Source organism: Zonotrichia leucophrys, chromosome 3 (genome assembly GCF_028769735.1).
Source record: "Zonotrichia leucophrys gambelii isolate GWCS_2022_RI chromosome 3, RI_Zleu_2.0, whole genome shotgun sequence".
NCBI lineage: Eukaryota > Metazoa > Chordata > Aves > Passeriformes > Passerellidae > Zonotrichia > Zonotrichia leucophrys.
Genome location: NC_088172.1, coordinates 3,771,567 through 3,799,515, shown reverse-complemented (window position 1 = coordinate 3,799,515; position 27,949 = coordinate 3,771,567). Strand labels below are relative to the sequence as shown.

The following is a 27,949-nucleotide window of genomic DNA, read 5'->3' as shown; positions in this document are numbered from 1 at the left end:
GATGAATAATGTTCCATCTTACTTTCTTTTTGCCCTTGCACTGAACAGTTTTGTTTTTTAACAGAAATGCCTTTTTCCTTTTGAGAAGTCTCAGAAATATGTTCCTTTAAGAACCTCCTACATGGTATGCATTTGCCATTTGTAAACACAGCATGTCAAAGAATGATTTGATTCAGTGGTGAGGCAGCCACATATTTGCATGTCATGAGGTCTAAGGGAAACAAACTGACCCTCAGCCTTCCCCCATCCAGGCAAATTCTGATGGGACCCTCAAATAGCTCTGGCAAAGTGTTCTGTTTCTTTTGGACTTGATGGATGCTTGTTTCTGTGAAGACGTGTAATTATTTCTTCCTTTATTTTACTGCGCAAGTTACCGAGAGAAGCAGCTGAAAACTAAATGTGAGTATTGAGGCTTTTTTCCATTATTCCTTCATCTGATAAGCTTTAAACTTGTTAGTATAGAAGGTACTTAATTTAATGTTTTGAGCAAGTATGCAGGAAGTTTTTCCTCAGAAAACTGCTGAATAAATTAGATGCAGACTTCCACATATATATTGTGCTTTTAATTTTGTGTACCTAAAGAGATAGAGTTTTGTAAAAAAAAAATTAATTTTTTATTAATTCTTTTCATTGCAGTAATTTACTCACCCACTAATTTGTGGAAAGATTGTCTGGGGCTTCCTTTGTAAAGAGCTGAGGATGAGGTTTTTTTAACCCAAAGAACCATCCAACAAAAAATAAATGTGCTTTTTCCCATTACATTTTTATCTCCTAGCAAGATTTCATTTGCTTTTGCGAGAAAAAATTATGGATAGTGTCTTTTCTGTTAAGTCACTTGTTTCTAGCCTGAGTACTTTTAACACCTAATGTGGATTGTTCTTGATTTTGGAAGTAAAACAGTTTCCGAGCTGGCTTTTATAAGAAGTCAAAAAATTGCTGTAAACAATTATCATCTCCAAATTCTCCTTCCATAAGACACTTTGTGTTATCTTTATTTTAAGGATCATTTTTTTTAATTTACATTTAGAAATTAAGTTTCAGATGCCTTTTTTTTCTTTATGTTAACATTTTTCTTGTCTTTGTGCAACAAGTTGTTATTTGTACATTAACAGAACAAAATATAGTGGATTTGACACATAAACATTGTTACAGATTGCTGATAGTCAACCCATGTCATTTTACTGCAGGAAAGTCACTGAATCAAGGGTGTTTAACTGGTAGAATATTGAGATGACACTAACTTGTAGCCTTAGAGAAAAATGAATTCAAAAGCTGCTTGAAAGAGATTCTGATGTATGCTGTCTCCAAATTATTTGCAGGCAGTCATAATTAATAAAGTGTGTATTTTTTGGTTGACATGGTAAGACACGTGTTCATATTTGCAGGCAGTCATAATTAATAAAGTGTGTATTTTTTGGTTGACATGGTAAGACACGTGTTCCATCAGCTCCGTACCGATAATTCCAGTTTTTTTCATTTCTTTTCCCTACCAGAGTTTTATTTCTTGAAAGAGCAGTTAAAAACTTTTAGTATTACCTAATCATGGACAGAAAAAAAAAATATTTTAATCAGCATGCTTTCAAACATCAAGCCCAAAATCTGAGGGTGAAATTCCAAACCTGTTGGAAGGAGCAGCCCTCCTGCCAACTCAAGCTCTAGGTGTTGTCAAGGCTTTTAGATCGCCTGGAGAGTAAATCCAAGTGGAGTTTTACTCCACACTTCCCTGCCAATTTAGGGTCAATGATGCTCATAAATTAATCATTTCCAGTTCAACTGTTCTGTTAAAATCTCTAGAGCCCTATGTTTGGAAGCTGGTGTAGTGAAATGCTGCTGATGCTCCACTTGGGCTGCTGTAGCTGAATTCATTCTTTTGGGAACGGGGCATGCAGCTCTTATGAGAAAGTAGGCTGTGAGCTCCTTGTTTCATGCATTTGTGTTTTCCTGTAAAATGTAAGAGGGATCAAGTAAGGACATTTTTGTGGAAATATGCAAAGATGACTCCAAGAAAACAAATTAATAATACCCTGTGACAGAAATTCTGTAGCAGAGATAAAAGGCAAGGACAAGACTCACAAAGGGAAGCTACATTGCCTTAGTTCCTTCACAATGATGGCTAAGTTTAATTTCTGCTAGAAGTCACCCTGGAGAGGAATTTATATCTGTCCTTTAGCTAAAAAAGGTGCCTTACTCATTAGCTTCACCAGGTTAAACTAGTTTTTGTGAATATCCCCATTCTCTGTTGCTATGTAGTACGTGTCAGCTATGGTCTCTACTTGCTCCCCTTTCTTAAACTTAAGAGGTTTTTTTGATTCTCCTTCATCCATCCTAGTGTGCTACTTTTCTTCCCAGCTATGGTTGCCTTTGAATTTGTTCAAGGTCCATGTAAGAGGAGTGGTTAATTCTTGCACATCTCAGCATAGTGTGGGTAATGGATCTGAACATGCCGTCCTAGCTGGTCCCTGGCCTCACACTTGAGAGGCTTTATCAGCCAGAAAAATGTTAATCTCCCTGTAATGTTTCTTTGTGCATAAGTAGCAGAATTAATAGCAAGAATGGCCAAGTGCCAGAGGATGGTGTAGTTGTTGACAGAACATTTTGCATAAGAATATTCATCATAACCTCAGAGTCATAAAGGACAACCGCAAAGTGCGCAACTGGAACATTTTTTTGCTTTGGCTAAATTTGGAAGTGTTTTCTACCTTTAGCACTGGGAACTGACCAGTTGGCAACCTTTGCACACTGCTTTTAACTATCCCAGGCCAGTGCCATGGATACAGCCTGATGAGCAGACCCATCTCATGGCAGAGGTGCAGTGAATGGCTTCTTTTGTTCCCACTCACAAAGGTTTGCTCTCTGGCCTTGAGGAATTCAATTACTTTGCTTTGACAAGTATTAATCTTTTCTGAAGAAAAGTAGCTCACAAATGTGTTTTAGGATTACTTTATTACTGTTGTTAGAAGAGCATTCTGAAACCTTTGAAAGGAAAGCTGTAAAATACCTCAGAGGTTCAGGTTTAATTCTATTTATCAGAAGCCCATAACAGTACTGGGCTTGAACTTGCTTATCAAGTTCAGTCTTTCTCAAGTGAGTTCTTCAGGTTTGAAATTCAGCCACATCATGATTCATTTATGTACTAAGACGTGCAAAACTGTGGCATAATTAGAGTTCAAAAATCTAACTTGCATGGGAAAAATGTTTAGAGTAAAAACTATTTCATGCTGGTCTTCCAATTGGCAATCTTTATTTAGTTTAGTGCTTGAAAGTTGAAGAGCATTGAGAAATGTTTCAAATTAAAAGCTCAAACAGTCTGAGTTTGTTGGATTTTTTAAAAATATAGTAGCAGAATTCTTAATTTGTTTGATCACTAGCTTAGACTTTTCAGTGAAAACTTTTAATAAATTTTACATAGATTAGCAGAAAGGCTTTGGACTGCATTTGTTGCTTGGTGCTGTTTCTGCCACTGTGTTCCACTTTCCCCCTCCTCAGATGAGCCCTTTTCACCACAGCTGGTCAGAATTATGGTTTCTGAGCACCATCCTCTACCAAAATCAATTAAATCCGTTCAAGGTTTGCCAAGATGGTTGTTGCTACACTCTTCACATTGTCACCAGAATAAGTTCGCATCAAACAGACTCTGCTGGTATCAGTGGGCTCACTGTTCCACAATATCCTTGAGTTAAATTACATGTTCTTAAAATGTTCCCTAAATTTACGAAGGAATTTCTTCATTCTTACCAAAGTTCCTTCAGCATTCTAAGATTTAGTGGTGAGTTTTATTTGTCTGAAGCAAATGTTGACTGTTGGGTGTTCAGATAAACTTTAGCCTTAATTTTTCTTCAATCAGATAAGGTCAATCCTACACTAGAACCAATTTTTAGATAGTGTGTATTTATAATCATAGAAAGAAATTCACTCTGAAGTCATGGTGCCAGAAACAAAATAACAACAACAACAAAGACTTTTTCACATATATCAGGACATTACAAAAATCCCAGCAGGGCAGTTACTGAAAGGTCAGTAACCTCACATCATAATAAAGAAAAACAGAATATCATGATCTACTAATTTTAACTCATAGCCACTTCTAGACTATTTTAAGTAGAAAATGTTAAATGTGTGATGCAGAGACTTTAAGGCTTGAGGGAAATGTTAGGATACCCAGTCACAATCACATAATTGTTCTGCAGATTTTATCTCCCAAGAAGGCAGAACAGGTAATGTAAGAGTCACAAAGGCTTCAAGCAGGGGGCAAATGTCACTGGTGGGAACCCAGGGCTGAATCTCTGTAAGGACTGGTTGTTGTTGCTGCCACAGGATGTGAGGATTAAGATAAATCTGAGTCAATGCCGTGTTATCCCCTGTCTTGGTTGACAGCACATTATCTACTCAACTGCTTGAGACTCCAGAGGTCTTTAAGTAACATTTTTTGCCTGCTTAATGGATGATGCACAAAGCCACATATTTAAAGAGCAAAAATAGGAAAACCACCAACATTTTTTCCTATATTTGTCCTAGTGACACTGTTATTTTTCCTCCCTGGTAGAGGACAAACAAAAAGCCACTTGATGTGCTTTTTTCTACCAGCCCCACTCCTAAAAGGGTTCTCCTAAAAATGTTCAAAATTCTTTTTGTGAGACCAATTCTGAAAGTGTTTTTACATTGTGAATATACATATATCCTTTGTCTGTGCTAGAATGAAACGTGCTGAATAACTATCAGCAGTGAATGTAGGATATGGTGTAAAAGAAGGTGTATCTCTGAATATTTATTATTTTTTTCCCTAGCCCAAAAGGGAGCAGCCTGTCCCTGATGCACTTATGTAGATAAACTAAGACTTTCCTGTCCACAGTGTGTTTAAGGCACTCAGGGTGGAAATAAAAGCAAAAAGCCACCCTGCTATAATTCCACATCACTGGTGGTTTGCACACACAGCTGAATTGCACTATTTTGTAACAGCAACCATAGTGCAGATGCTGAGACTTCATAACAGAATTGTGCACAGCACTGCCCAATAGATAACTGCACACCAACCCTAAACTGCAGAATTAAACTCTAATCCAGAAAATATTAAATCACCTAATTTGACATCTGTGAATTGAGATAAATTATTCAGTTACATAAATTTGCACATAGATGTCAGTGTTCCAAGTGATCTGTTGTAAGAGAAGACACAGCAGGTGGTCATGTAACACTTAGAGGGAGCAGAAGGAAGGGAAATAAGTCTGTTAAAGAGTACCCAGAGCACATTTTCATGTTGGTTGTTTGTTGTGAGCTCTCCTAGAAACCTTTCTCACCATCTGTCTCAGTTATATCATATAACCAGTTCATTACTGTAAAAATGATAGAATACAAAGAGTGACACTTCTTTCAGATTTTCTTTACAAGCTTATATGCTTCATGGTCTGTCTACCCAGCAGATGCAATATCTGCATATGTACTTTAATATGCTTCTGCTGTTATTATTATATCTCTGTATTCCAAAAACAGTGCAACTGCAGAGCTTCATTACTGCTAAATATCACAACCATGTGTTAATTGTCATCAAAAATCCAGAGTCCATAGGTAGAGATCAGGCTGTTTCTAGCTCTCTTCAATGTTTCTGCTTAGCCCTTCTCCCTTTGCTGCCCAGAGAAGCTGTGGGTGTTCCACCCCTGACAGTGTGGATGGGGCCGGGCAGGATGGGGCTCTGAGCAGCCTGGTCTCCTGGGAGGGGTCCCTGCCCATGGCAGGGAGTTGGAAATAGGTGATCTTCAAGGTCCCTTCCAACCCAAACCATTCCATTATTTCTTGATCCTGCCTCTTGGAATTGCCCACCTTGAAGCCTGTTTTCCCTGGGGAAGGATTGGAGAGTGACACAGCAGTGGTCACCCCAAACACCTCCCATATCATGGGAAGACATTTGCAGTGCTACATTGGCAGTGGCCAGCATTTCTTAGACTGTACAGCGGTGGCTTTACAAACAGTGATTCCTGTTGGTTTAATAAGCAGCCTAGGGCTTCTCTGCAGAGCCACATCACCCCTATTTTCAGAGATTAGCTTGATAAGAAGGTGGCAGCGAAGCCTGAGGGAGCACTGCAAGCAGCAAAACTGGCCTGTGGAATATTTGGCCTGCAAACCAAAATACCTGGGAACAATGATAATTGAAGTAGGGATCTTGCATCCCAACACTACTGACAGTAGCCTTTCCTTTTCCTAAGCTGTAATGCCATCTAACTCATCACCATCTCTTAACAAGGCTGAGACTAGAACATTTTAGATTTGCTTCATTTTGATAAGGTGTCATCCTTTTATTAAAAGAGTGCTGTGTCTTGGTTTATATTTTTCCTCAGGAAATTGGGTCAGGTTGGCATAGCACAGCTGGAGATAAGAGGAGAAACCACTGCAGCAGATGCTTGATTATCATTTGGGGGATTTATGTTTGGGTTTGGGGAAGTAAGCATTTCTTTTTTTAAATTGGGTAATGAAAATCCTTTCCAATTTTAGCTTCTTGCTAACAATGCTGCTGATGGTGATCTTTATATTTTTGTTCATTTTATTTCTTAAAGCAGTTCTAAGTAGGTCACAGGCTTTTAAATAGCCCTTCTAGAAAAAGCTGTGCTGTGTAGACAGTTGTAGTTATTTAAAAAAAAAAATTATTGTAATTCATGTGATGTACCCCTTCTCACACAACAGAGTAATCTTCATCCACCTTGGTATTCCTGAAATAAAACTTAAGGGTAGGAAAACCTGGTCTCTACAGCTAGGATATCTGCAAAGATGAGAAATTACTTTTTTTTTTCATTAAGATCTTAAAGATTACGATCAGAATCAGCATTCCCTATTGAAGTTCTGTTACTTCTTGTTAGTGGCAGGACTGTTTTGATCAGTGACCTCCAGGCACCTCAGTCACCCTTGTACAACAGGTATCCCTTCTTGTAAGTACTGTTTTCCCTGGGAAGATTTCAGTCCCAAAGGCAGGCTTGTGTCACTTCAGGGAGGTGTGTCCCTGCCAGGTGCTGTCAGATTATGGCTGAGGTGCTGCTGTTTCCTTGGGGCCCTTCTGCCCAGCTGTGCAGGCATTTTGTGCAGATGCTGTTCTAGCAGAGGTGGCTCCAAAGTGCTCCTCAGATGCTGCTCCCCACCAGTATCCATAGGGGACCTAGGGGAAACTGGAGAGGGACTCTTCATCAGGAACTGTAGGGATAGGACAAGGGATGATGTCAAACTGAAAGATGGGAAATTTATCATAGACATTAGGAAGAAATTCTTCACTGTGAGGGTGGTGAGGCACTGGAACAGGTTGCACAGAGAAATTATGGATGCCCCACCCTGGAAGTTTTCACAGCCAGATTGGATGGGGCATTGAGCAGCCTGGTCCAGTGGGAGGTGCCCCTGCCCACGGCATTGGAGTAGGAGCCAGGTAATCCTTAAGGTTCCTTCCAACCCTTAAAATTCTGTAAGTCTATGATTTGCATAATAGGTGGTAGTTTCAGATCAGGACTTCAGTACATGCCTTCATTTGAAATTTCCACTTTCGGTTTATTTAAACACTTTTTGAAGTATCATTCATGATTCCCTAATCATGGATTGTAGGTGAGTGTCAAGGCAAGAAAGGGTACTTGGAAAAAACAAGCATTTACAAGAGACCAATTTTGTGGTTATGAGAATGCCCCCACTCCTGTTCCAGTGCCCATAAAAGAATACTGAGGTTTTTGGAGACTTTTACCCTCCCTCTTTTGCCATTCAGCAGTCATAAATTTTCTGTGGTGCATCACAGAATCACCTGGCAACTCCCCCTGCTGAACCTCATGAGTGTCCTGTCACCCCACTCCTCCAGTTTTGGGGATGTCCCTCTGGATAACAGCGCATCCATGTGGTGTATCAGCTTCTCCTCTCCTCCCACTGTGGTGTCATCTGCCAGTTTGCTGTGGGAGCCACTCTATCCCATCTAACTCACCAGTTAATTTGAGTATTCTTTATCAGATGAGCCTTTGTTAGAGATGCAGTCCTCAAACCTGTGTTCTGGTTCAATATGGGAAGTACAACGAAGAATAATGACAGGATTTTACACTGAAAGTTACAACAGCTGAATTATTTCATCACTTCATTTTATTCATACATTTGACAATAGTCAGAAAGGAACGAGCTCCATAATGACACAGGAGAAAACTCTGGCTCTACCAGACTGTGTGAAAACCTGTAAAAATGTGGGTAAGAATTATTTAAAAAAAAATAAAAAAAAAAAAGGAAGAATTTAGATGACTACAACATTTGAGTTTGTACGGTGTAAACAAAGCAGACAGCAATACCAATTAAGGAAAAAATTACAAAATTCCTGAGATGCCTGATTCCCTAGTTAAACCATAGCTCTTGCCCTTTTCGCTTGTAGTCAGGGGTGTGTAAACACAGTACAATTCAGTACAAATTACCAGACCAACCTCTAAAATATCTGCTTTGCCTTGACACCCCACCAAAACAGTGTCACTTGTGGCATCTGTCCTGGCTGCTTAAAGGAGAATTTCAACAGTGAGAGCTCTGCCCTCACTCAGATGCTTCCAGGACCTGGTGCTCTATTACTGTCCTGTGCCACAGAGATAAGATAGTTCAGAGTTAATATCTGTGTCTTCTTTCCTGTAGGTTCCTGGCTTGACTTAGTCTGTAATACATGCCCCCAGTTCCTATTGCTTCTCTAACCATTTTTAGAAAAGCAAATATTACAGAACCTTTAATATATGTAAATGCATGAGACAAAAATAGAAATAGGGAAAATGAAGTCAGAAAATTCATGCAAATCAGGCAAACAGCATTAGAAGATTAAAACATACATTTACCTGGAAATGAACAATGCCTAGGGCAGCTTCCAGGGGTGTCCTCATCATAAGATATCAAATTGTTTTTCTTATCCTTCACTGCTGTTGAAAGGATTTTTTTTCCCATCTGTTTTTTTCCTTTATGCCTCTCTAAGAAGAAGCCTTTTTCCAATAACTGTATGTTCTTAAAGAAAAAGATTATGAAGTTCAATGGCAGGTATATTTAGATTAGAATTTCCACAAAGTGAAAGATAGAACATTTTTATCTATATGTACGTATCTACATCCATATGTATATACTAATTGATTTCTAAGTAGTATAAATGTGGGTTTTTTATTTTTGTTTGTGTGAGGGAGATTAACATATATTTATAGAAAACATCAAGATTAATTTTTGAAACATATATTAACCTTCTGGCTCTGCTTTTTAGCTCCAGTGAGGAAAAAAGCATTCTTTTCCTGATGGTTCCATGTCTATCAGGATTCACAACTTCACAACCATGTTCTTACAGCTTTCTTCACTGGAAATCTTCTAGTGTTCTGCATTTTATGGGAAATAATTTGACTCTCCAGGAAGTCCCTGTCCTAATTTGTTGTAGCTAAATTCTATCTCAATCTGCTTTAACAGCAGGATGACTACCTAGCTCTCTTTTTTGTATTTTCATCTCTTTTATCATTCAGTCCATGAAACTGCTGCATTCTCAAATCTGACCCCAGGGACTCCAGTTACAATATCCTCACGTCCTTGGCAACATCTCTCTGCACCTCCTTGGAATATTCTTAACATTAAAAATTATACCTCATACCCCTGCTGACTAGGTACATAAAAATCAACAGTATTTAGCTTCCAATGTAAGATGTTCCAATTTAAATAATAAAATCATCTTTTCCCAAGGAATGGCAGCATTGCAGTCTTTCCCTGTGCCTAGGAGTCGAGTTAGCAGCTGGAATGCCAGAGTCAGCTTTTCATTCCATGAGAGTGAATAACATCAGATCTCCAGAGATTTCTTAGCTGACCTTCAAAACACAAAGTCTAGCTTCCAGCAAACTTAAAGTAAACATATTTCTCTAGAGATTAGGATCAAAGCACAAGAAAAACATTCTACTTCACTGCGTGGCCCTCGTACCATTACTTATTTATTGGAGCAAGGATAAGCGGTGCTGGGAGAGACAAGATTCACCCTTTTGTTGCATTTTCTAATGGTAAAAGTAGTTCTCAAAGGTTATCCATACTTTTGCCGAAAAGTTTGCAAAAAATCTTCATTCTTTTGCTCACCATTGCTGCTTCATTCCCAAACATAGTCTTTTATGATGATTCATGGTCAAACTCTGAAGACTGTCTGAAGAAAAGTTTGGGACAACTTGAGCATGTTACTAGAGAAGCAGCCCAAGGACACTCTCAGGCTTTGACTCTGTTCTTGGGGGTACTTTATTAAGTCCTCAAGCAACAACTGTCATCTGTAGAACAGGACTAATAGCACTTTGCTCCAATATCCATATAGGGGTTTAGGAGGACAATAGCATTGCAAATTCAGTAGTTCTGAAGTATTACAGTAGTGGGTCTTATTTGTGCACCAGCCTGGGCTTCCTGGGACAGACTGACTTCCTGGGGGAAAAAAGTAATAATAAAGAGAATCACTTTTTAAAGAAAATTACTTGGAATGTAGTTTTTGATAACTTAAAACCTGATTGACATCCATTAGAATGAAAAACAGAGATGTTTCTACAGATATGGGACAGATGTTTCTACAGATATTTGTTGGAGAGCTTTGTGCAACAAAAATGCTCTATAAGTAACAAAATTTTTCATGAATACCCTGTTTGGATTTTGCTGTTGCCACTTTTAGGCTGAGATGAAGCTCTGTCAGGAACCAGGAGTACTGATCCAGCAGGGAGGGCATCAGAACGATGGTTCACTCAGGGTTATCCTCCAAGACAGTTCATTACTTTAATTCCCACTAAACAAATAAATGAAAATCCTCTAAACCCAGTTTCAAGCCTGACCTTGACCATGGAGCACAGTTAACCAGAAGCACTTCTTGATTGTGTCCTTAGACACCAGTTTATACTTCTTCCCCCACAATGAGAAAAATGCACAAAACTTAACCTTGGCTTTGGTCATGACTGTGATTGTGCATTAAATGCACTGAGCTCTGCCTGGTTTTATGTCATGTTCTGTAATGCTGAAGCTGATGGATGTAATTTTCTCACATAAATGGTTTTTTTTGTTACACATTCAAATCTCTGTTTGATCTTAAGGAAATGGAAGTCCTGATTCAAGCCCTGTTATATTATTTTTCCAAGGATATCACATAAAACACATCAGAAATATTTTAAGAAAGCATGTTTCCCACTGATCTGAGTTCCAGATTATTTTATTTCCTTACTACACCCTGTCTTGGCTGACAGAGTGTAGTAATATTAAGGGTAGTAGGAAATAAAATATATCAATTCAACTCTAAAGATTTTCAATTTACAGGAGCAACGAATTTTCCAATCAAGTCATTACTTTTGGTCAGAAATTAGTATGACAGCCTTGCTCCCTACCCCCTGTCCAGTGTTTTACTACTACACGTCCCAGAAAAGATTAACTAAAAAATGCCTGACCTTATGCACTGGTGCCAGTGGAAAACTGCAGTAATTGGTTTTTTCTCACAGCTCAAAAAATCATTTTGGTTTAGAGCTTACTGAAGCAAAAACCCAGAAAAAGATTTTATGCCTTTTTAAAGCTGAACCATGGGTATAAGACAGTCAGTGAGTGCATAAAAACAAAGTATGAGGGTGTAACTCTAAGTGGACTAGATGGAGGCTTTGTCATGGCTAAGAACTCCCTCAAATATTGTCCTCTGTATGTTCTTCCTTACTCTCAAGCTATGCATCTGGTTAAGAGGAACTAATTTGCCCTGTTTCTCAAAGTGCAAAAATTTCAGCTGCCCAAAGTCACTGATATCTGAGAGATATTTTAGGATATTTTAGGAGACCTTCCCCAGTCATTTTAAACTCCTCTAAAATTCATGATTGCTGGTGCTGGCTGCAGCTACACCCTTTGAGTTTAATGAAGAGTGCAACCCAATGAGCCCAGCAGATGTTTTTGGGGTTGCTTCACTGTGAACTTTTTGGTTTCTTCTTCCATCATTTCCAAGAATCAAGATGCAATTTTAGCAAAGTGATGATGATCCAACCAGAAATAAGAAGACTGAAATAGGTCTTCATCTCCACAATCCTTAAAACATTCTTCACAATTGCAGATCTATAAGCAGCCGAAGTTTGGATGCTTGTCCAAGCCTCTTTAGCCTGAAAAACTGAAGGATGGGAAATTCATACAACTGACTCTCAATAGATTTGTGGTATTTCCTGCACTTGTCTGACACAGAAATATAAATTATTTCACGTTATTTTGGTACTGCCAATGTGGAATCCGATATAGAAATAAAGAAATACGTAAGAAAAAACAATCTTTTCCAATAACAACAAGGAAAGCTTTCTTTGAGTTCTGATTTACTTGACTTATTATTTAGTCTATTTTTCTTTATATTTCACTCTATTGCTCTCCAGGGGAATTTGTGCAACCTTACAATGCCACCAAATATTAGCAGCACAGTTGGGATAATGCAAAAAACAGTCATCTATCCTGGAGTCCCTTGTTTTCCTTCCACTGAGTCAGGTAGATGTGGGGGTATTTAGAAAAGAAAGGAACAAGCAGAAGGACAGGAGTATCAAGAGAAAGTCAGGAACACCCTACAAAGTGCCTGCCTCTTCTCTTTGGCCTTTTAACTCCTCAGTTGATTTCATTTCTGAATTATTGCTTCTATCTCCATTACCCAATTTCTGGATGAACCATATCTCGGAATCCAGTACATAATGCTCATAATGCCAGTAGTTTTACGTAGAGAATGTGAAGTTGGCTTCATTCTCAGGTGTCTGACCTGAAACAGTGTTAGAATAAGCTGAAGCAGCCCTCTTGCTCCCCATCATGTAGGTGATACAATTCACAGTATATGTTGTTAAAGGCTACCATTTTATTGTTGAACAAGCCAGCATTAAGAAATCCAGGGCACTGCAAATGACCAGGAAATGCCTGTCCAACTTCCACAGGTAATGCGGCATTACTTAGCCTTTGAGCAAGCATCATGCACTGAATTGCCCAATTTTCCCATCTTTTGCAGAGCACGTGGAGGGCCCCAGCAGGATGACCAGCAGCCACACAGACTGCCATTTCTGCCTGCAGTCTCTGCGTGGCAGGAAATATGCACTGAGGGATGAGAACGCTTACTGTGTCCCTTGCTACGACAGCCTGTACGCCAACCCCTGCCAAGAGTGCAAGCTGCCCATTGAGTGCAGCTCCAAGGTACAGATTGGGCTTGCTCTTTTTCTTCCTTATTAAATTATACACAAATTCAATTTCTTTAGTGGTAGATGCGCTACCCACCCCTTCGCACATCCCTGTATCACTGAAGAGACCTAAGCATAGCTGTTGTACATCCCCACACAGCAGAGTGAAACGGCGCTATTATCCCTGAATAGGAAAGCTCTGGGGTCAAAGATGAGGAAATCTGCACATGCATGTACCCCAAGCATACAGCAAGGCTGTGTGGACCCCAGCTGGGCTCCATCCTTCACCTCCAGCCACCCACTGGCTGCAGAGGCTGCACAGTGCTGGGGGGTGATAGGGTGGGTGGTGTAATTCAGTGTATCAGGTTGATTGACACCTTGGAATTTCTAAGACGTGTTCATTGAAAAAATATTTTGAGCATTGAATAAATTGCTTTTACTGTAGGTGTTGACAAGCAGATGCCAAGCTGAGAAGATAACATGTTTATAGTTTGCATATTCTCTCTCTCTCTTTTGGAAATGAGGGGTTTTTTATTTCTGCTTTATTCCATGCTTACCTTGCTCATCTCACAGATGGTGTATCAGTGGTAGTGTTTCTGACCTTGTCTTTCCTTTCACCTCTCCAATTTTTACAATATTAATTAATAATTCAATTCCCTCTGTGGTCTTTGACAGGGTTTCTAGTACCCCATACTCTGGGTCTATCTCGGCTGTTTGAGGGGCCTGGAGAGCCCGGAGGTGGCCTTGGGGCACCCGCGTATTGAAAGACGAGAAGAGGCTTCAGTTCTTCTTTCTGGTTTTATGTTTATTAATTGTTTATCTAAAAGATGTTCTTTCAGCCAGACAGAGATCTGCTCAGCAGTCAGCCATGGGCACACTCTGTCTCCCTCCAGGGCAGGCACCTATCTTTATACCCTTTGCTACGTATACAATATTTATCATTTTTCCCCAATACCATCTATTGTTATAACTCGGTGTACTCTTAGTAATAACCAATAGAAAGGTGCCACCGTGGCCAAAGAAGATGGAGGAGAGGAGGAAGAAGGAGGAGGACAGGACACACCCCAATTCCTCCATCTTACTCCTCTAAACCCCCCTGTACATAAATCCTAAACCTTGTGTCTCACCCTCTAATTAACTAATCTTTCCACCCTTCACCCCGGTGAAGCCCTCATCCTTGTCGTCTCCTGTGCAGGGTTAAAGTCCTGCTACCAGACACTTCTGGCAACATTCCAGGACTCCCGAGACCCCCAAGCTGGTCTCGGAGGCTCAGCATCTCAGGACTGAGATCTTGAGATCCGACATCTCCCCCTTCTGTTTGCCCTAAGAAAACCTCTTTTACAATCCGATTCATGGCATCTGGGACGACATGGATGAGGACTAGAAGAATTATTACAACATAAAATCCTAAACTATTAAAACATAAAATCCTACCCTTAAAATTCTTCTCCAAATGGGAGAAATGTCAAAGAAATCTGCCCTTAAAATTCTTCTCCAAATGGGAGAAATGTCAAAATCCTACCCTTAAAATTCCTCTCCAAATGGGAGAAATGTCAAAGAAATCTACCAGCTGATCAATATATGATCCTTTGTCAGTTTTCCCTATAATAGGTAAATTTACTCCATTGCTTATTGCAATTCAAGATCCCAAGGAGAAAACCTCCCAGTCTTTCGTTCTTATACGGAAATATTCAAGACCCCAAAGAGAAAAAAAAAAACCCCAGAGTCTTTCGTTCCTCTTGTTTCTCTTCTGAGTTGTCCTTTGCAGTCTGAGTCCCGACTTTTGTCTGAGTATTCGTTTCTTCTTATATCTTGTTGAGGAAAATCGCTGGATAGTTGCAGACTTGTTACAAAATGATGCTGTAGCTCTGCTGAACCGATCTGGCATGTCGTGCACTCAGGGGTTACCTAGTTTTTGATTCAACTGACAATAGGGTTAGAAAACACACAAGCCTCCCCAGGAGGGGAGAGGCTTAGGACCCCGAGGGTTTTTACCAAAGGCACCAAGTCTGGAGAGGGCCCCTCCTCGCCTGAGACGTCACCGGGGGTCTGGCCCGCCCCCGCCCGCGCTCGGCGCATGCGTGCTTTCCGAGCTGCTCTGTGTCTCTCCCGAGGTAATTTTTTCCTCTCCCTTTTTTTTTTTTTTCCGCCTCTGAATTTTCCCCCTCGGTCTGCCCCTGACTGTCTCCTCCTCCTCCGACGCTGTGTGTGTGTGTGGCCTTTCGTCAGTGTGTGCGGCCGTCCCGCCGGCACCCGCGCCCGCCGCGACTCGCTCCGGGTTTTTTGCGTCACAACCGCGCGCCTCCTGCGTCTCACGCAGCTTTTCTGGGATTGCGCAATTCCCCTAATGCCGCTGCCCATGTCGGACGCCCCTGCTGCGCTGGCATGTGACTTCTGCCCCGGGTTCTTGCGAGTTTTGCCTGCCGCGCGCGTTTCTGCTACCTTGCCGGCCCCCGGGGCCGCTGCACCCCCCGGCCCTGAGCTTAGCAAAGCCGTATCTGAACACGCGTCTTTTGTTTTTTCTTCAGCCGCGCTCCCCGCCTGCTCCGCCGCCGCGAGAAAGCGCCTCCCCTGATCCCTTTTTCTTCCCCCCCCTGCTCTCCCCCCTCGGTCCTGAGTCCTCCATGCTCTCTGGGCTTTCTGGACGCTTTTTGGGAGTTTCCCAGGGTTTCTGGGTTTTGGGACCGGGTGTTTTAATAATATTTCTTGCTCTTTTTTTTCCAAGAGCATTTTCCACTCGGCCTTTTAAGGCCAGAGCTAATTTTTTCTTTCCTGGAGCCTTGCTCCCCCCTCTCTTTCAGAGAGTCCCCCCCCCGGACGTCTGGTGCGTCTCGGGGGTCTACCTTCCTGGCCTTTTAAGGCCAGAGCTAATTTTTTCCGGAGACTTGCATTGCTCCCCCCTCTTTTGAGGGCCCCCCCCCGGACGTCTGGTGCGTCTCGGGGGTCTACTTTCCTGGCCTTTTAAGGCCAGAGCTAATAATTTTTTGTATGTTTGTGTCACACCTTATAAAGTGGACAAAATTTCCCGTTGTTCCTGGGAAGGTGTGCCTCCCATGTTCTTATTTTTCAGGCTTTCTTACCAAATCTGTCGTTCAGAGCAGTCTGGACGTCTCGATCTGTCCAGCAGATCACGAGAGGTGGACCCAGGGCGCCTTCTGGTTCCAGTCCGGGCTGTTCTGCTACGAATTCTCTTCGGCAGAAACTGAGAGGTGGAATTCTCAGTGACTGCTGTTTTTTTTTGCAGTCTCTGCTGGCTTTTTTTTTCTCTTCTTCTCTCTTTTTTCTTCTTCAGGGCTTTGAAGGTGGTGGTGGTCCCCCCGAAAGGTTGTGGTGGTCAGAGCTCACCCAGTGGAAGCCAAATGTCCGGTTTATCTTCCCCCGAAAGGTTGTGGTGGTTCTGGTCCGCCCAGGGAACGCCAAGTCTGGGTTTATCTCGGCTGTTTGAGGGGCCTGGAGAGCCCGGAGGTGGCCTTGGGGCACCCGGGTATCGAAAGACGAGAAGAGGCTTCAGTTCTTCTTTCTGGTTTTATGTTTATTAATTGTTTATCTAAAAGATGTTCTTTCAGCCGAACAGAGATCTGCACAGCAGTCAGCCATGGGCACACTCTGTCTCCCTCCGGGGCAGGCACCTATCTTTATACCCTTTGCTACGTATACAATATTTATCATTTTTCCCCAATACCATCTATTGTTATAACTCGGTGTACTCTTAGTAATAACCAATAGAAAGGTGCCACCGTGGCCAAAGAAGATGGAGGAGAGGAGGAAGAAGGAGGAGGACAGGACACACCCCAATTCCTCCATCTTACTCCTCTAAACCCCCTGTACATAAATCTTAAACCTTGTGTCTCACCCTCTAATTAACTAATCTTTCCACCCTTCACCCCGGTGAAGCCCTCATCCTTGTCGTCTCCTGTGTAGGGTTAAAGTCCTGCTACCAGACACTTCTGGCAACATTCCAGGACTCCCGAGACCCCCAAGCTGGTCTCGGAGGCTCAGCATCTCAGGACTGAAATCTTGAGATCCGACACCATACTTCAATTTAGAGGACGTATACTTGACATTGAATTTTAAGGTCAAATGAAACATATCAAAAAGCTTTTGTTTTGCCAAGTCCAGTGTGTACTGGCCACCTTCTCCCCATGCTCTCTCCGCCTATGTTCCTTTGAAATAAAAGGACACAAAGATATTAAAATAAACCTCTTGGAAGGCTTTCCCAGCCCAATCACATCAAGGTACATAGTCTGCATACAGGGATCATCCAAGGGAAATGCTGATTTAGATGAAGACACTCCTCAAAATCTCATCAGCATTTCACCCACAGTGTGGGTGAACATGTATCACCAGTCAGATTCACCAGGAGAGCACACGCATTGAGTTCACTTAATTTCACCTTTAAAATCAAAAATTAAATTGGTGATAGGATTACTATTGTTGAAGATCATAAACAAAAATCCATGTCTTTGGACTGAGTGGAAGGAAAAAATAGGAGAAAAAAGCAGCCAAAGGAGTGCACCTGGCTAGAGACATCTAGAAAAGTGGCACACAGATCTACAGCTGATTGTCTCACCTCTGCCAAGGGGATAGAGTTTGGTTTTTTCCTCTCCTCCTCACCCAGTCCTTGCCTGGGGCTGCTCTGGGCTGACAGCCTGGTTCCTGCAAGGTTCACAGTGCTAACCAAAGCAAATGAAAATGCTAAGTGCTCAGCACCTCCTGAAACCAAGCATGGCATTTCTTTTATTTTTAGCTCTTTAAAAGGCAGGGGCATGATCAAGGAGAACAATGAGATTGGATTTGTGCCCTTTTGTGTTTTTTACTTATAAAAGAGCCCTGGAAGAGTTTATTTTTTAAGCTGGGAAGGGGTTTTGGAGGTGCATTTTTCCCTTGCTTTTCTAACTGTGGGAAAATTAAATCTGCTGTTTAGTCTTTTTTGAATTCTTAGTCAGGATCTCATACATATATATCTTTGAGCTCTTTCATATACATATACATTATTAGCTCTTTCATCCCTTAAGCCCACTGACTGTTAAACTTTTTTCTGTCAAATTTTCAGGAGGATTTATATCAGATGTAAACAAAAGCAATTTTTTTTTTATATTACTAATAGTCATTTTGATCTCAATGAGATTTTAATTGCTTGTTTTCTGACAGCTGTTAGAATTATGTCGTCAGCTGGAAGAAGAAATAGTAACATTGAAAATACATAACGTTCACTTCAAATTCTATAGAATATGGGCTTCCTCTCCAGTGGTCTGTGCACATTAAAAATGTTGATCACTTGTTTCCCCTTGAAAGACAACTGTAATATATAACATGATTCTTCCAATGAAAACATAGCTCTGTGTTACATCAGGAGGAACATTCTGCCAAAGCAGCTCCCGATGGCCTCTGCAAGGGATCTACACAACAGTCACAATGTCACAACAGTCACAATGTCACAACAGTGACATTGAGCACCTGCACTTTTCCTGACCACACTTCTGTTGGATCCACCACTGCAACGCTCTTCCTTTTTTGTTTTAGTTCTGGAAGGAATGGAAGGATAAAAACACTGCAAATAAATGTTTTCACTAACATGAAGTTACTTTCTCCAAGGATCTGGCCTACAAAGGCCGCCACTGGCATGAGGGGTGCTTCAGATGTGCCAAGTGCAGCCGCTCACTCGTGGAGAAACCATTTGCTGCCAAGGACGAGGTCTTGCTGTGTACTGAGTGCTACTCTGATGAGTATTCATCCAAGTGTTTTCACTGCCAGAAGACCATTATGCCTGGTAAGATAACAGGGGCCCTTTACTGAGAAATGGAACTACATTTTTAATGATACCCTCCTCCTGGAATAACCAAGCTACAAGGTCCTTGACTTTCAGAACAGCTTGGAGGTGACTACTCTTCCTTTATGCGTAGCATTCTCCCATCAGTGGAGAGAAGGCAGGCAGACACTTCTGATCTACCACTGACAGGTCTTATGAATCCTTATAAAAATATTAAGAGTTCAATGCAGGGCAAAATGTGTTCATGTGACTTCTTTGATTTTGTTGCAGTTCTTAGGAAGCATATTCCGCTGTCAGCATAGGAAGACAAACTGAGGTATTGTGAGCAGAAGTGGCACATTAGACAAGTCATCTGCATGTTTTCCACATTGAACAGACCCTGTGCTTGTGTTCTTTATACTAGTGCTTTCACTCAGAAATATGTTTTGTTTAAATTGTCAAAACATGACAATTTGCTTTCAAATCATTAGCAGCATTTTTACTAAAAGGAATACAAGTCCATTTTACAATATTGTCCATGTTTACAATAGGCCTACTTCCTGCCATTAGCACTCTTGAAAATTCTGCACTTCACACTAAGCTGCTTCTCAGCTTTTGATTGTATCTGTTCAGGACCCACTCTAGACTTTTCATTTGTACCACATCAGTAAAGCTCTTACAGCAGAGTATGACCCAAAAGCTGCCTCTTCACAGGCATCTGGGAGAAGCCACAGCACCATTTGTTGCAAAAGGAAGCTGCTTGCTTGGGCAAGTGGGTCCCTAGCTTTTGGAACAGAGAACATCAGTAAATTTGGCAGTGACGTTGGAATTTTATTTTTCAGTATATCTTAATGCCGAACAGTAAGATCCAGGCTGTGCAAAATTATAGTCTTACTATTGGTACTAGATTACTCAGGTTGTATTCAACTTAAAACACTAATTTGGATTTTTACAGTTTGTTTCCTTTTCATTACAAGTAAAAATCTGCATTAATGGAAACAAATATTGTAAAAATACAGTTGTGTTCATTTAATGGATTATAAACTGCCTAAATTGTACATAGTTTACAAAAATATTGTCAAATAGGCACACCTCACTAGATTTAGTAAAAAAATTGCCAGAATACACTCAGGTTTGCATCATTATCTTCTGGTATAAATCCATGCTGCTTGTTTTGTCACAGAGTGTAAATCCTTGCAGCAAGTGCCCAAAGGTGTGACAAACACTGCAACAGAGGCATGGGAATGCCAGCCAGTCTCTATATCATTAACTTCCTTCTCATCATCTTGCTAACTCTGTGTGGAAAAGACCTAGTGGTGAAAGACAGTGAAATTGGCCTTCTGATCCCTGGGATGAAGCTGCAAACCTTTTGTGTCTAAATACAACCAGCAGTTTCTGCACTGGCCCCACATTTCAGGAAACAGGCACAGTGGGATTAATCAGATATAGCAGCAATCCTCTTCCTCATGTGGAAAGGATGGAAAAGCACCTTGCACCTCTCTGTGCAGTCTTATCTACCTACAGATAGGAAGCTGAGGATGGAGATCCACTGGAAAAATTGCTCCCACATATATGCACATATCTTACACTTGTGTTTCTATATCAAGATAGGACACCTGTACACAGAGATAAAAGCTCTGAGACTCCTCTGACAAACATTTAACTGAGCAACTTTCTGTTCTTGTGCTGTATCAAAGGCATGTAGTAAAATATGATAAAAAGAATTGCTGGTCTAGGACAGAAATGGTGAGCTATAGGAGAAGGCAGTGTAATGTGCTGTATCACAGAAAAAATATTTACTTTTAGAAAGTTGCCAATTTAAACTGATTAAGATAAATAATGCGTTTATAAGTGAAGGAGCCTTAGTTTAAGAAAGATAGAAGACAGGACAATAATAAATGTACTAAACATCCAACAAATAATTTTTAATTTATAAAATTGCTGTATACATGAATATTATCACTGAGTTGGCTGGTTTGAGAGAAACTGATCAATTCAAACATAATCACAAAAAAGCCCCAAAAGATTCATATAAGAGCAGACTCTAAAAATCACAGCTTAGGCAATTCAGCACATCTTTTGCCAGATGAATATATGGCACTGAATGTGTTCTTGAAATTTCAAGTGCTTTCTTACAAGCTCTATTAAATTGAAGATGTTTTCTTGGGTTATCTGATGCTGAGCTAGAAGGTTCAAAAACAAGAGCATTCCCAATGTTTAAAACCTATATTACAAGGCTATATCTGAGAGGATTGTTCATTTTGGTTTTTTCAGGTTCACGTAAAATGGAATTTAAGGGAAGCTCCTGGCATGAATCCTGTTTTGTTTGCCAGTATTGTCAGCAACCATTGGGAACAAAACCATTAATCACCAAAGACAATGAGAATTACTGTGTGCCCTGTTTTGAGAAGCAATTTGCTCACCATTGCTATGCTTGCAAAAAGGTAATTAAACACACAATGCAAATAATGCCCTAGTGAGCCAATATTGCTCATGGGAGAAAGGGCTGGATCATGTGAAATGTGTGGTGAACTAAGAGTAAGATCAGGATCTTCCCAATGACACTGGACACTGAAAGGCGACTGTGACACTGTCTGCTGTCCACTCTTGTTAATCTAAGACTGATTATATCTGAAATAATCTTATTTGCCAAAACAAATGCTTTGGGCTTCTTTAGTTATTGATTGTGATTTTTAGCAAAGGTTAAATGGAATGTTATATAAAACCCTTCTTTCCTGATTTTGCCTTTGTAAACATGACTCTCTTTCCATCGTTTTTCAGATGTATTCATATGCAGAATTAGCCACCTGAACTGAGCAAATCATCCACAATCTCAGCTATTTTTTCTTAAAATGTATCAGGCAATTAGCAGATCAAGTAACATTCAGTTGTGTTAACACCAGTCAGGAGTCCCACTGATGCAACATGTGATGATACCCTTGTGGGTACCAGAAATCTTGATTTGATTTCTTTTTTCCCCCAAGCACAGATAAATCAATTCTTCCCTCCCTTGATTTCTCGTGTTTTAAGATTGTCTCTTGTTGATGAAAATACTCAAAGCATCACACTATTCTAGTGTGACATTTTCCTCTAGGGAAATGTTTTAAGCTGTTTTTTAGGGCAGAATTTTACTTATTCTTTAGTACCTGCATCACTCTAGAAGCTTTTTTTTTCCCCACTTCATCAAATAACTTATAATTTCCTGTAGTTATGTAATTATTACCTGTAAATCTCTACCTCTAACAAAAGCTTTTAATTTCAGGAAAATATGCTGCCTACTTTTTTCTTCAGTAGCTAAACTTCAGAAAGTACTTTTATATATTCCCAAGTCTTTACATCTAGCCTTTAACTTGCATTAAATGAACACATAGCAATTATAGTAATTATGCTCAATGTTTATTACAGGCATTGATATTAGCACCACCTACATGAAATAATCAGGATTTGCTTCTTTAAAATTCCAGGAATGTAAATAGTCCCCCTACATATTAGCTAAAGCCATTTTATTTCTGAAAATTGCATCAATTCCCATGCATGAGAATTGAGCCCAAATATATTAAATTGCCAAACTGAATCTTGAATTTTTGTCAGCAATTTTTAGATTTTAATGGTAAAACAAATGTAACCACAAAATAGCCCAAAACTGGAATGTTAAAGGGACTGGAAAATATTTAAATCTCTTCATTGCTTGACATGAGCCCATATTAGTCTTGATTTTCCTGAAGCTGTATTCTCCAGGGAAATTTGATGATACCACTATTTTTTACTTAAGTTTCTTCAACTTTTTCTCCTCCTGTTCCAACATTATTCATTCATTCATTCACTCATTCATTAATTCTCTGTCATGCGTATGACTTGATAGTAGAAACACTATCTTACAGCTCATCTTTACAGAAATTTCTCTGTACAGTCTCTCACAAATTCTGTGAAACCAGCTCCTTGCCACACATATGGGAGCCACAGAACAACTGGAAATTTCCCACTTCAGAAATAACCAGTGCAGAGCTGTGAGTGTATTGCTGGCAAAGAGAAGTTGATGACACTGATAAACCTGATTTTTTTTCCTTCTGCTGACTGCGTAGCTCTCCTTTCTGTTTTACTTCTGTTTCTTTACTTCCTATTTAAAATACTGTTGCACTTGAGAGACAGCAAAATACTGGCTGGAGATTAACTGTTATCTCAGCATCAGTTCTCTCAGCCACTGCCTATCACTGAGAATTCCTCTTCTGAGAGCATGCCTGATTCTAAACATTTATCTACAGTGTAATAGAAAAAATTCATTTAAAGATAACACACTTATTACAAATTATGAGGTTGTATTGTGGTAGAAAATTGAAAATAACAAACCAGTAGCGTATGGAATTCAACTGCAGATTAGTTAAATGGATAATCTAGATGTAAAAAAGTTGATGTGACCACACTTTCTTCTCTTGTGCATGTTGGAAGACAGAAAACAAGTGGAAGTACTTATGAAGGATTGGACAATCCTTCATGATTCACACCTTTGTTTCTTTGCTCTGCCCCTGTTTGTCAATGTATTAGGTTATAACTTCTGGAGGAGTGGCCTACCACAACCAGCCTTGGCATAAAGAATGCTTTGTGTGTGCTGTGTGTAACACTCAGCTGTCTGGACAAAGATTCATTTCCAAAGATGAGTACCCATACTGTGTAGACTGTTTCAGCAAATTTCATGCCAAGAAGTGTGCTGCTTGCAAGAAACCTATTGCAGGTGAGTCTCGTCTTCTAGAGGGGGCCAGACACAAATGAATCATCAGCCTCCTCTCAAAGACTTTCACTTTAGGAAAAAAAACATTAAAATTATTCCCATCATAATGAGGACTGAAGGAGTTACCTATCAGAGAGACTCTCTCTGTGCCACATGTCCTGTGTCTTGCTAGGACAGACTGATCACACGTGTTCCCTAAGAGATGAGGAGTGGTTTTATGGGCCCAAAGGCATTGCTTGATGTAGTGTTTTCTGCAGAAAATTCCTCCTTAAGAACATTTTAAAAGGTGCATTTTTTGCTCTTCCCAGGACAGTACACACAAGCCCCTCTGTGATTTCTTCAGTTTTGTTTTTAAATGCAAATGTGATCAAACTGAACACAGATTAACTGCCTGTTGGTAAGGCACACCTGTCAAATTAGAAAGCTTGCCAAATGCAGCAGAGCTCTGTTTCATGAATCCTTGTATACTTATATATGATTTATATTTAGACATGTATGTCACTGGTCTATGATAGCTGGAGTTTTTTGAGAGCATTTGCTGGTGCTCTGCACTTTAATCCTATTATATGCCAGCTGTTGAAAAGTACTTCCTGATTCTTACAGGTGCGTGCTACATATGTCATTGGACAAAGAAATCAATGAATACCCAATCCCATGTGCATGATCTGAAAAATACCCAAACTACGAAACAACACCAAAAAAAATAGCATCAAAACTATTCAAATTCCCCCAGTCTTCAAGATTTTATTTCAGATAATTCTGCTTGGAATCCCATTCTCTGGTAATTTCCAAATGAATCCATCTTGAAGAAACTTACTGGTGAAATTTCATTCAGAGTTGTATAGAAACTATACAAATATTGCAAATAACTTCCATGAGAGTTTGTTGGGAAGATCAGCAAACCTGAATGGACATTCTGATAAACCCACTGTGTTCAGATCTCATAATGGGATATGCAAGCAAGTGACTTGTGGCTTAGCTTCAAATACTTCCCACTGTTTAAATTTTAAAGATATTTTTCAATTCAGCCAATAAGCATATTTCACACTATGGATTTTTGTTCATTTTTCCGTTCACTGTATGAATGACAACCTGATCACACATCAGAAAGTCGTCTGTTGCATTACTGAACCAGAAATACTGGATTCAGATCTTCTTTTTTTTTTTCATACTTTCTTTCAGCTCTTGGAGGTGCCAAATACATCTCATTTGAGGAGCGCCAGTGGCACGGGGAATGCTTTAGCTGCGCGAAATGTTCTGTCTCCTTGGTGGGCCAGGAATTCCTCACTCGGCAGGATGACATCCTTTGCCACAAATGTGGCTCTGCCTCATAGTTCTGTGGAGAGCTGTACAGCTGCAGTATTCTCACTCTGTAGCAAGTTAGTTCATTGGTCTGCTGTAAGGAAACCAGATAAAAGGTACTACAGTTATTTCATCATTCAAGTAACTTTCCAACAGCAGTTAACATCATCATAATTCTCAATTTCTTATAAACAAAAATTAAACAACTGCCCCATACTGGTTAATAAAACAATGCAGAAAAAAATTGTATATATTTTAAGCCTAACTCCAGTATGTTTTCCTTGTAACACACTGCACTCTGCTGTTAGAAGCTTAAAAATTTATATTTTATCACCTCTGAATCAAAAAGGATTGTGAAACGTCTGTTTGGCATATGAATAATGATGAGGCATTAGCACTGACTCACAGATGCAAATCTTCCTACAGAAAGCTGGGAACAAGCATTTTTCTCTTGGATCATAACATTGAAGAGAACACCTTGTAAATATTATATTCTTCCATACTTTGGGAAAAAAAGATGCTGACAAAGCAGGCAGAAATTGTGAGTCAGAGATGCTTTCACATTGAGGAGTGCAGTCAGAAAGGCCCATTCCAAGGGCCAATTCAATGGAAAAAAGGTCACTTCCCTTACTGGGATTGCTACCCAAAGAAGTCACCCAAAACATTAAAGTGCAGGCCCTTTCCCAAAACTGGGTAACTGTACTTAGTTCTTTAGTCATAGCTGCTCTAGAACACAAATAAACCCATATTTTCAGCTACTGCGAGAGGTAAGGAATGCCCAAGATTGAATAGTGCTGATGTACGTTTTCCCATAACGAATATGCCTTAAGACTTTGTTTCCTCTATTTTTGCTATACCTTCAATACAGGCCTAAAATATACTTTTTTATTAGTTGACTGAAGAGCCAACTCATAGTGGTCCATTTAACCTCGTACTTTTCTTCATTCAAAACTGCTTTGCCAGCAACTGAAGACCTGTTAAGGACCTTACCTGCTTGACCTTTGATTCACAGTTCATTCCTCTGCTTGTAAATTCCTGCATGTGGACAGTAGGCTATCAACTCTCCAGAACCAATTCCAGATTAATTTCACCATTAGCCACATGTGTTTTTTAACAGTATGTCAAGAATTACTAATTGTCATTGTAAGCCAGGCAGCTCATGCTTGCAGTACAGGGCCTCAGTTTCCAAGTAGCCAGCCTTTATATCTGCTTGCTGAGCTCCAGCACTCAAATGTCTACTATTAAAGATTATCCAGAACTGAGTTACAAACATCTATCTGCCCCTTCTTCCACAGTGAGTGTTGCAGTGCCAATGTGGATGGAGCAGTGATGTTGGAATGGCAGGTTCTGCCCTGTCCAGCAGAGTCTGACTCCTCATCTTGGGTGTCCTTAAGTCATTCTTCTTCAGACTCTGACCTGGAGCGCATAGAGTTATTTGGCTGACTTGAGTGACCTTTATTCATATTGAAGACAGCCATTATTTTAGGTAGAAAAGTGGAAAAAAAGGAAGAATATGTGTGCATGGCTAAGCCAGAGCCAAAGTGCAGTGGCATAAAATCAATATGGATAATGACTGACCAATGATTACACAGCAGTGTGTTGTCAGTCGATAAAATATTGATCTTTTGCTCTATGTGGTGTTAATTTTTGGTTTTCATTTTCTTCTTTCATGGCAGCTTTTATTGCAGTCTAGAGTTTGATTAGTTTATGTTTTTTCATTTTATCCCAGCTGCTTCCTTTTCTATTTACACATCTCCCGTGGCTGACACAGGTTCTTGGTAAGGCTTAGATTCCCATAAGTAGAATATGCTTCATTGCCTTATATACATATATATATATATACACACAAAACATAGTGGTTCACAGTTATGTATGATGTTCTAAAAATTTGCATCGAGATATCAGAGATAAGTAAATGTTAATGGTCTTAAATTTTTAAATTAAAATGATGAATCACAATATTCAGGCTTGTCTGTGGGGTACCTTTTGTTTGTTTGTGTGAAATTACATTCAGCACATCTCAAGAATGTAGTTTGGGCCCTTTATTCAGTCTCCTCTGAAGAATCATGCATCTTAATTACAAATAGATGCAGGAATTACCAGGCAGCCTCCTAAGACATGAGAGAGTCACAGGTCAGACACACTGATCATGATAATCCTAGTCTTCCAGCCTTAACATTTAGGAAAATTAAATTCTTCTCTGACTCATCAACTAATTATATTTTTAGAAATGCCAACTGAATTATTTATTTCTTCTGCAGTAAATACACTACAGCCAAACCTGACACTGATCATTTTCACTTCAGAAAAATAGTAAGAAATGAATGTGATTGCTATAAATAGTCAGATAGAAGTTATATCAGATACAAATTGTAATTTTCCTAGTGTCTGTCACCAGCCACCAATGCCTGAATATAAGTACAGTGATACTCTGGGGGTGGGCTGACCCTGGCTGCCCCTCTATCACTCCCCTCCCTCTGCAATTGGACAGGGGAGAAGAAACACCACTCAAGGTTTGTGGGTGTAGACAAGGAGAAGAGATAAATCTCTCAGCAATTATTGTGACAGCAGAACAGTCTTGACTTGGGGAAAAGAAATTTATTACCAATCAAATCAGAGTGAATGATGAGAAATAAAACAACATTTTAAAACCATCTTTTCCCCAACTCTCCTTTCTTTTTGAGCTTAACTTCACTCCTGAATTCTCTACCTGCTTCCCCTCCAGTGATGTAGGGAGAAAGGAAATGGGGGCTGTGGTCAGCTCATCACACGTTGTGTCTGTTGTTCCTTCCTCCTCAGCAGGAGAGCTCCTCACACTCTTTCCCTGCTGCAGCATTGGAGGGAATGCCATGGGAGACAGACCTCCATGAGCTCCAATTGGAGTGTCCCCCACAGGCTGGAGTTCCTCAAACCCTGCCCCTGTGTGGGATCCCTCACATGGAGTGCATCCCTTCAGGAAGAGGCTGCTCCAGTGAGTCTCCCATGTCCTGCCCGCAAACCTGCTCCAGTGTGAGCTCCTCTCTCCACAGGTCTGCAAGCCCTGCCAGGAGC

The 27,949-nt window shown here is 40.3% G+C and overlaps 1 protein-coding gene across 1 annotated transcript; it reads left to right on the top strand.

Annotated features, from left to right (window-relative positions):
• Positions 1–218: 218 nt before the first annotated feature.
• Positions 219–26,962, top strand: FHL5 (four and a half LIM domains 5). The gene is made up of 6 exons (XM_064710088.1): positions 219–399; positions 12,956–13,137; positions 18,717–18,891; positions 21,145–21,314; positions 23,413–23,599; positions 24,779–26,962. The coding sequence occupies exons 2-6, from the start codon at positions 12,979–12,981 to the stop codon at positions 24,928–24,930; spliced, it is 843 nt and encodes a 280-aa protein (XP_064566158.1). The 5' UTR covers positions 219–399; positions 12,956–12,978; the 3' UTR covers positions 24,931–26,962.
• Positions 26,963–27,949: the final 987 nt, after the last annotated feature.

Bases quoted from the DNA above. Each gene is read 5' to 3' on its own strand.
- FHL5 (XM_064710088.1), top strand. From the start codon at position 12,979: ATGACCAGCAGCCACACAGACTGCCATTTCTGCCTGCAGTCTCTGCGT. The intron at 13,138-18,716 runs GTACAGATTGGG...ACTTTCTCCAAG, and splicing joins CCATTGAGTGCAGCTCCAAG to GATCTGGCCTACAAAGGCCG. The intron at 21,315-23,412 runs GTAATTAAACAC...TCAATGTATTAG, and splicing joins ATTGCTATGCTTGCAAAAAG to GTTATAACTTCTGGAGGAGT.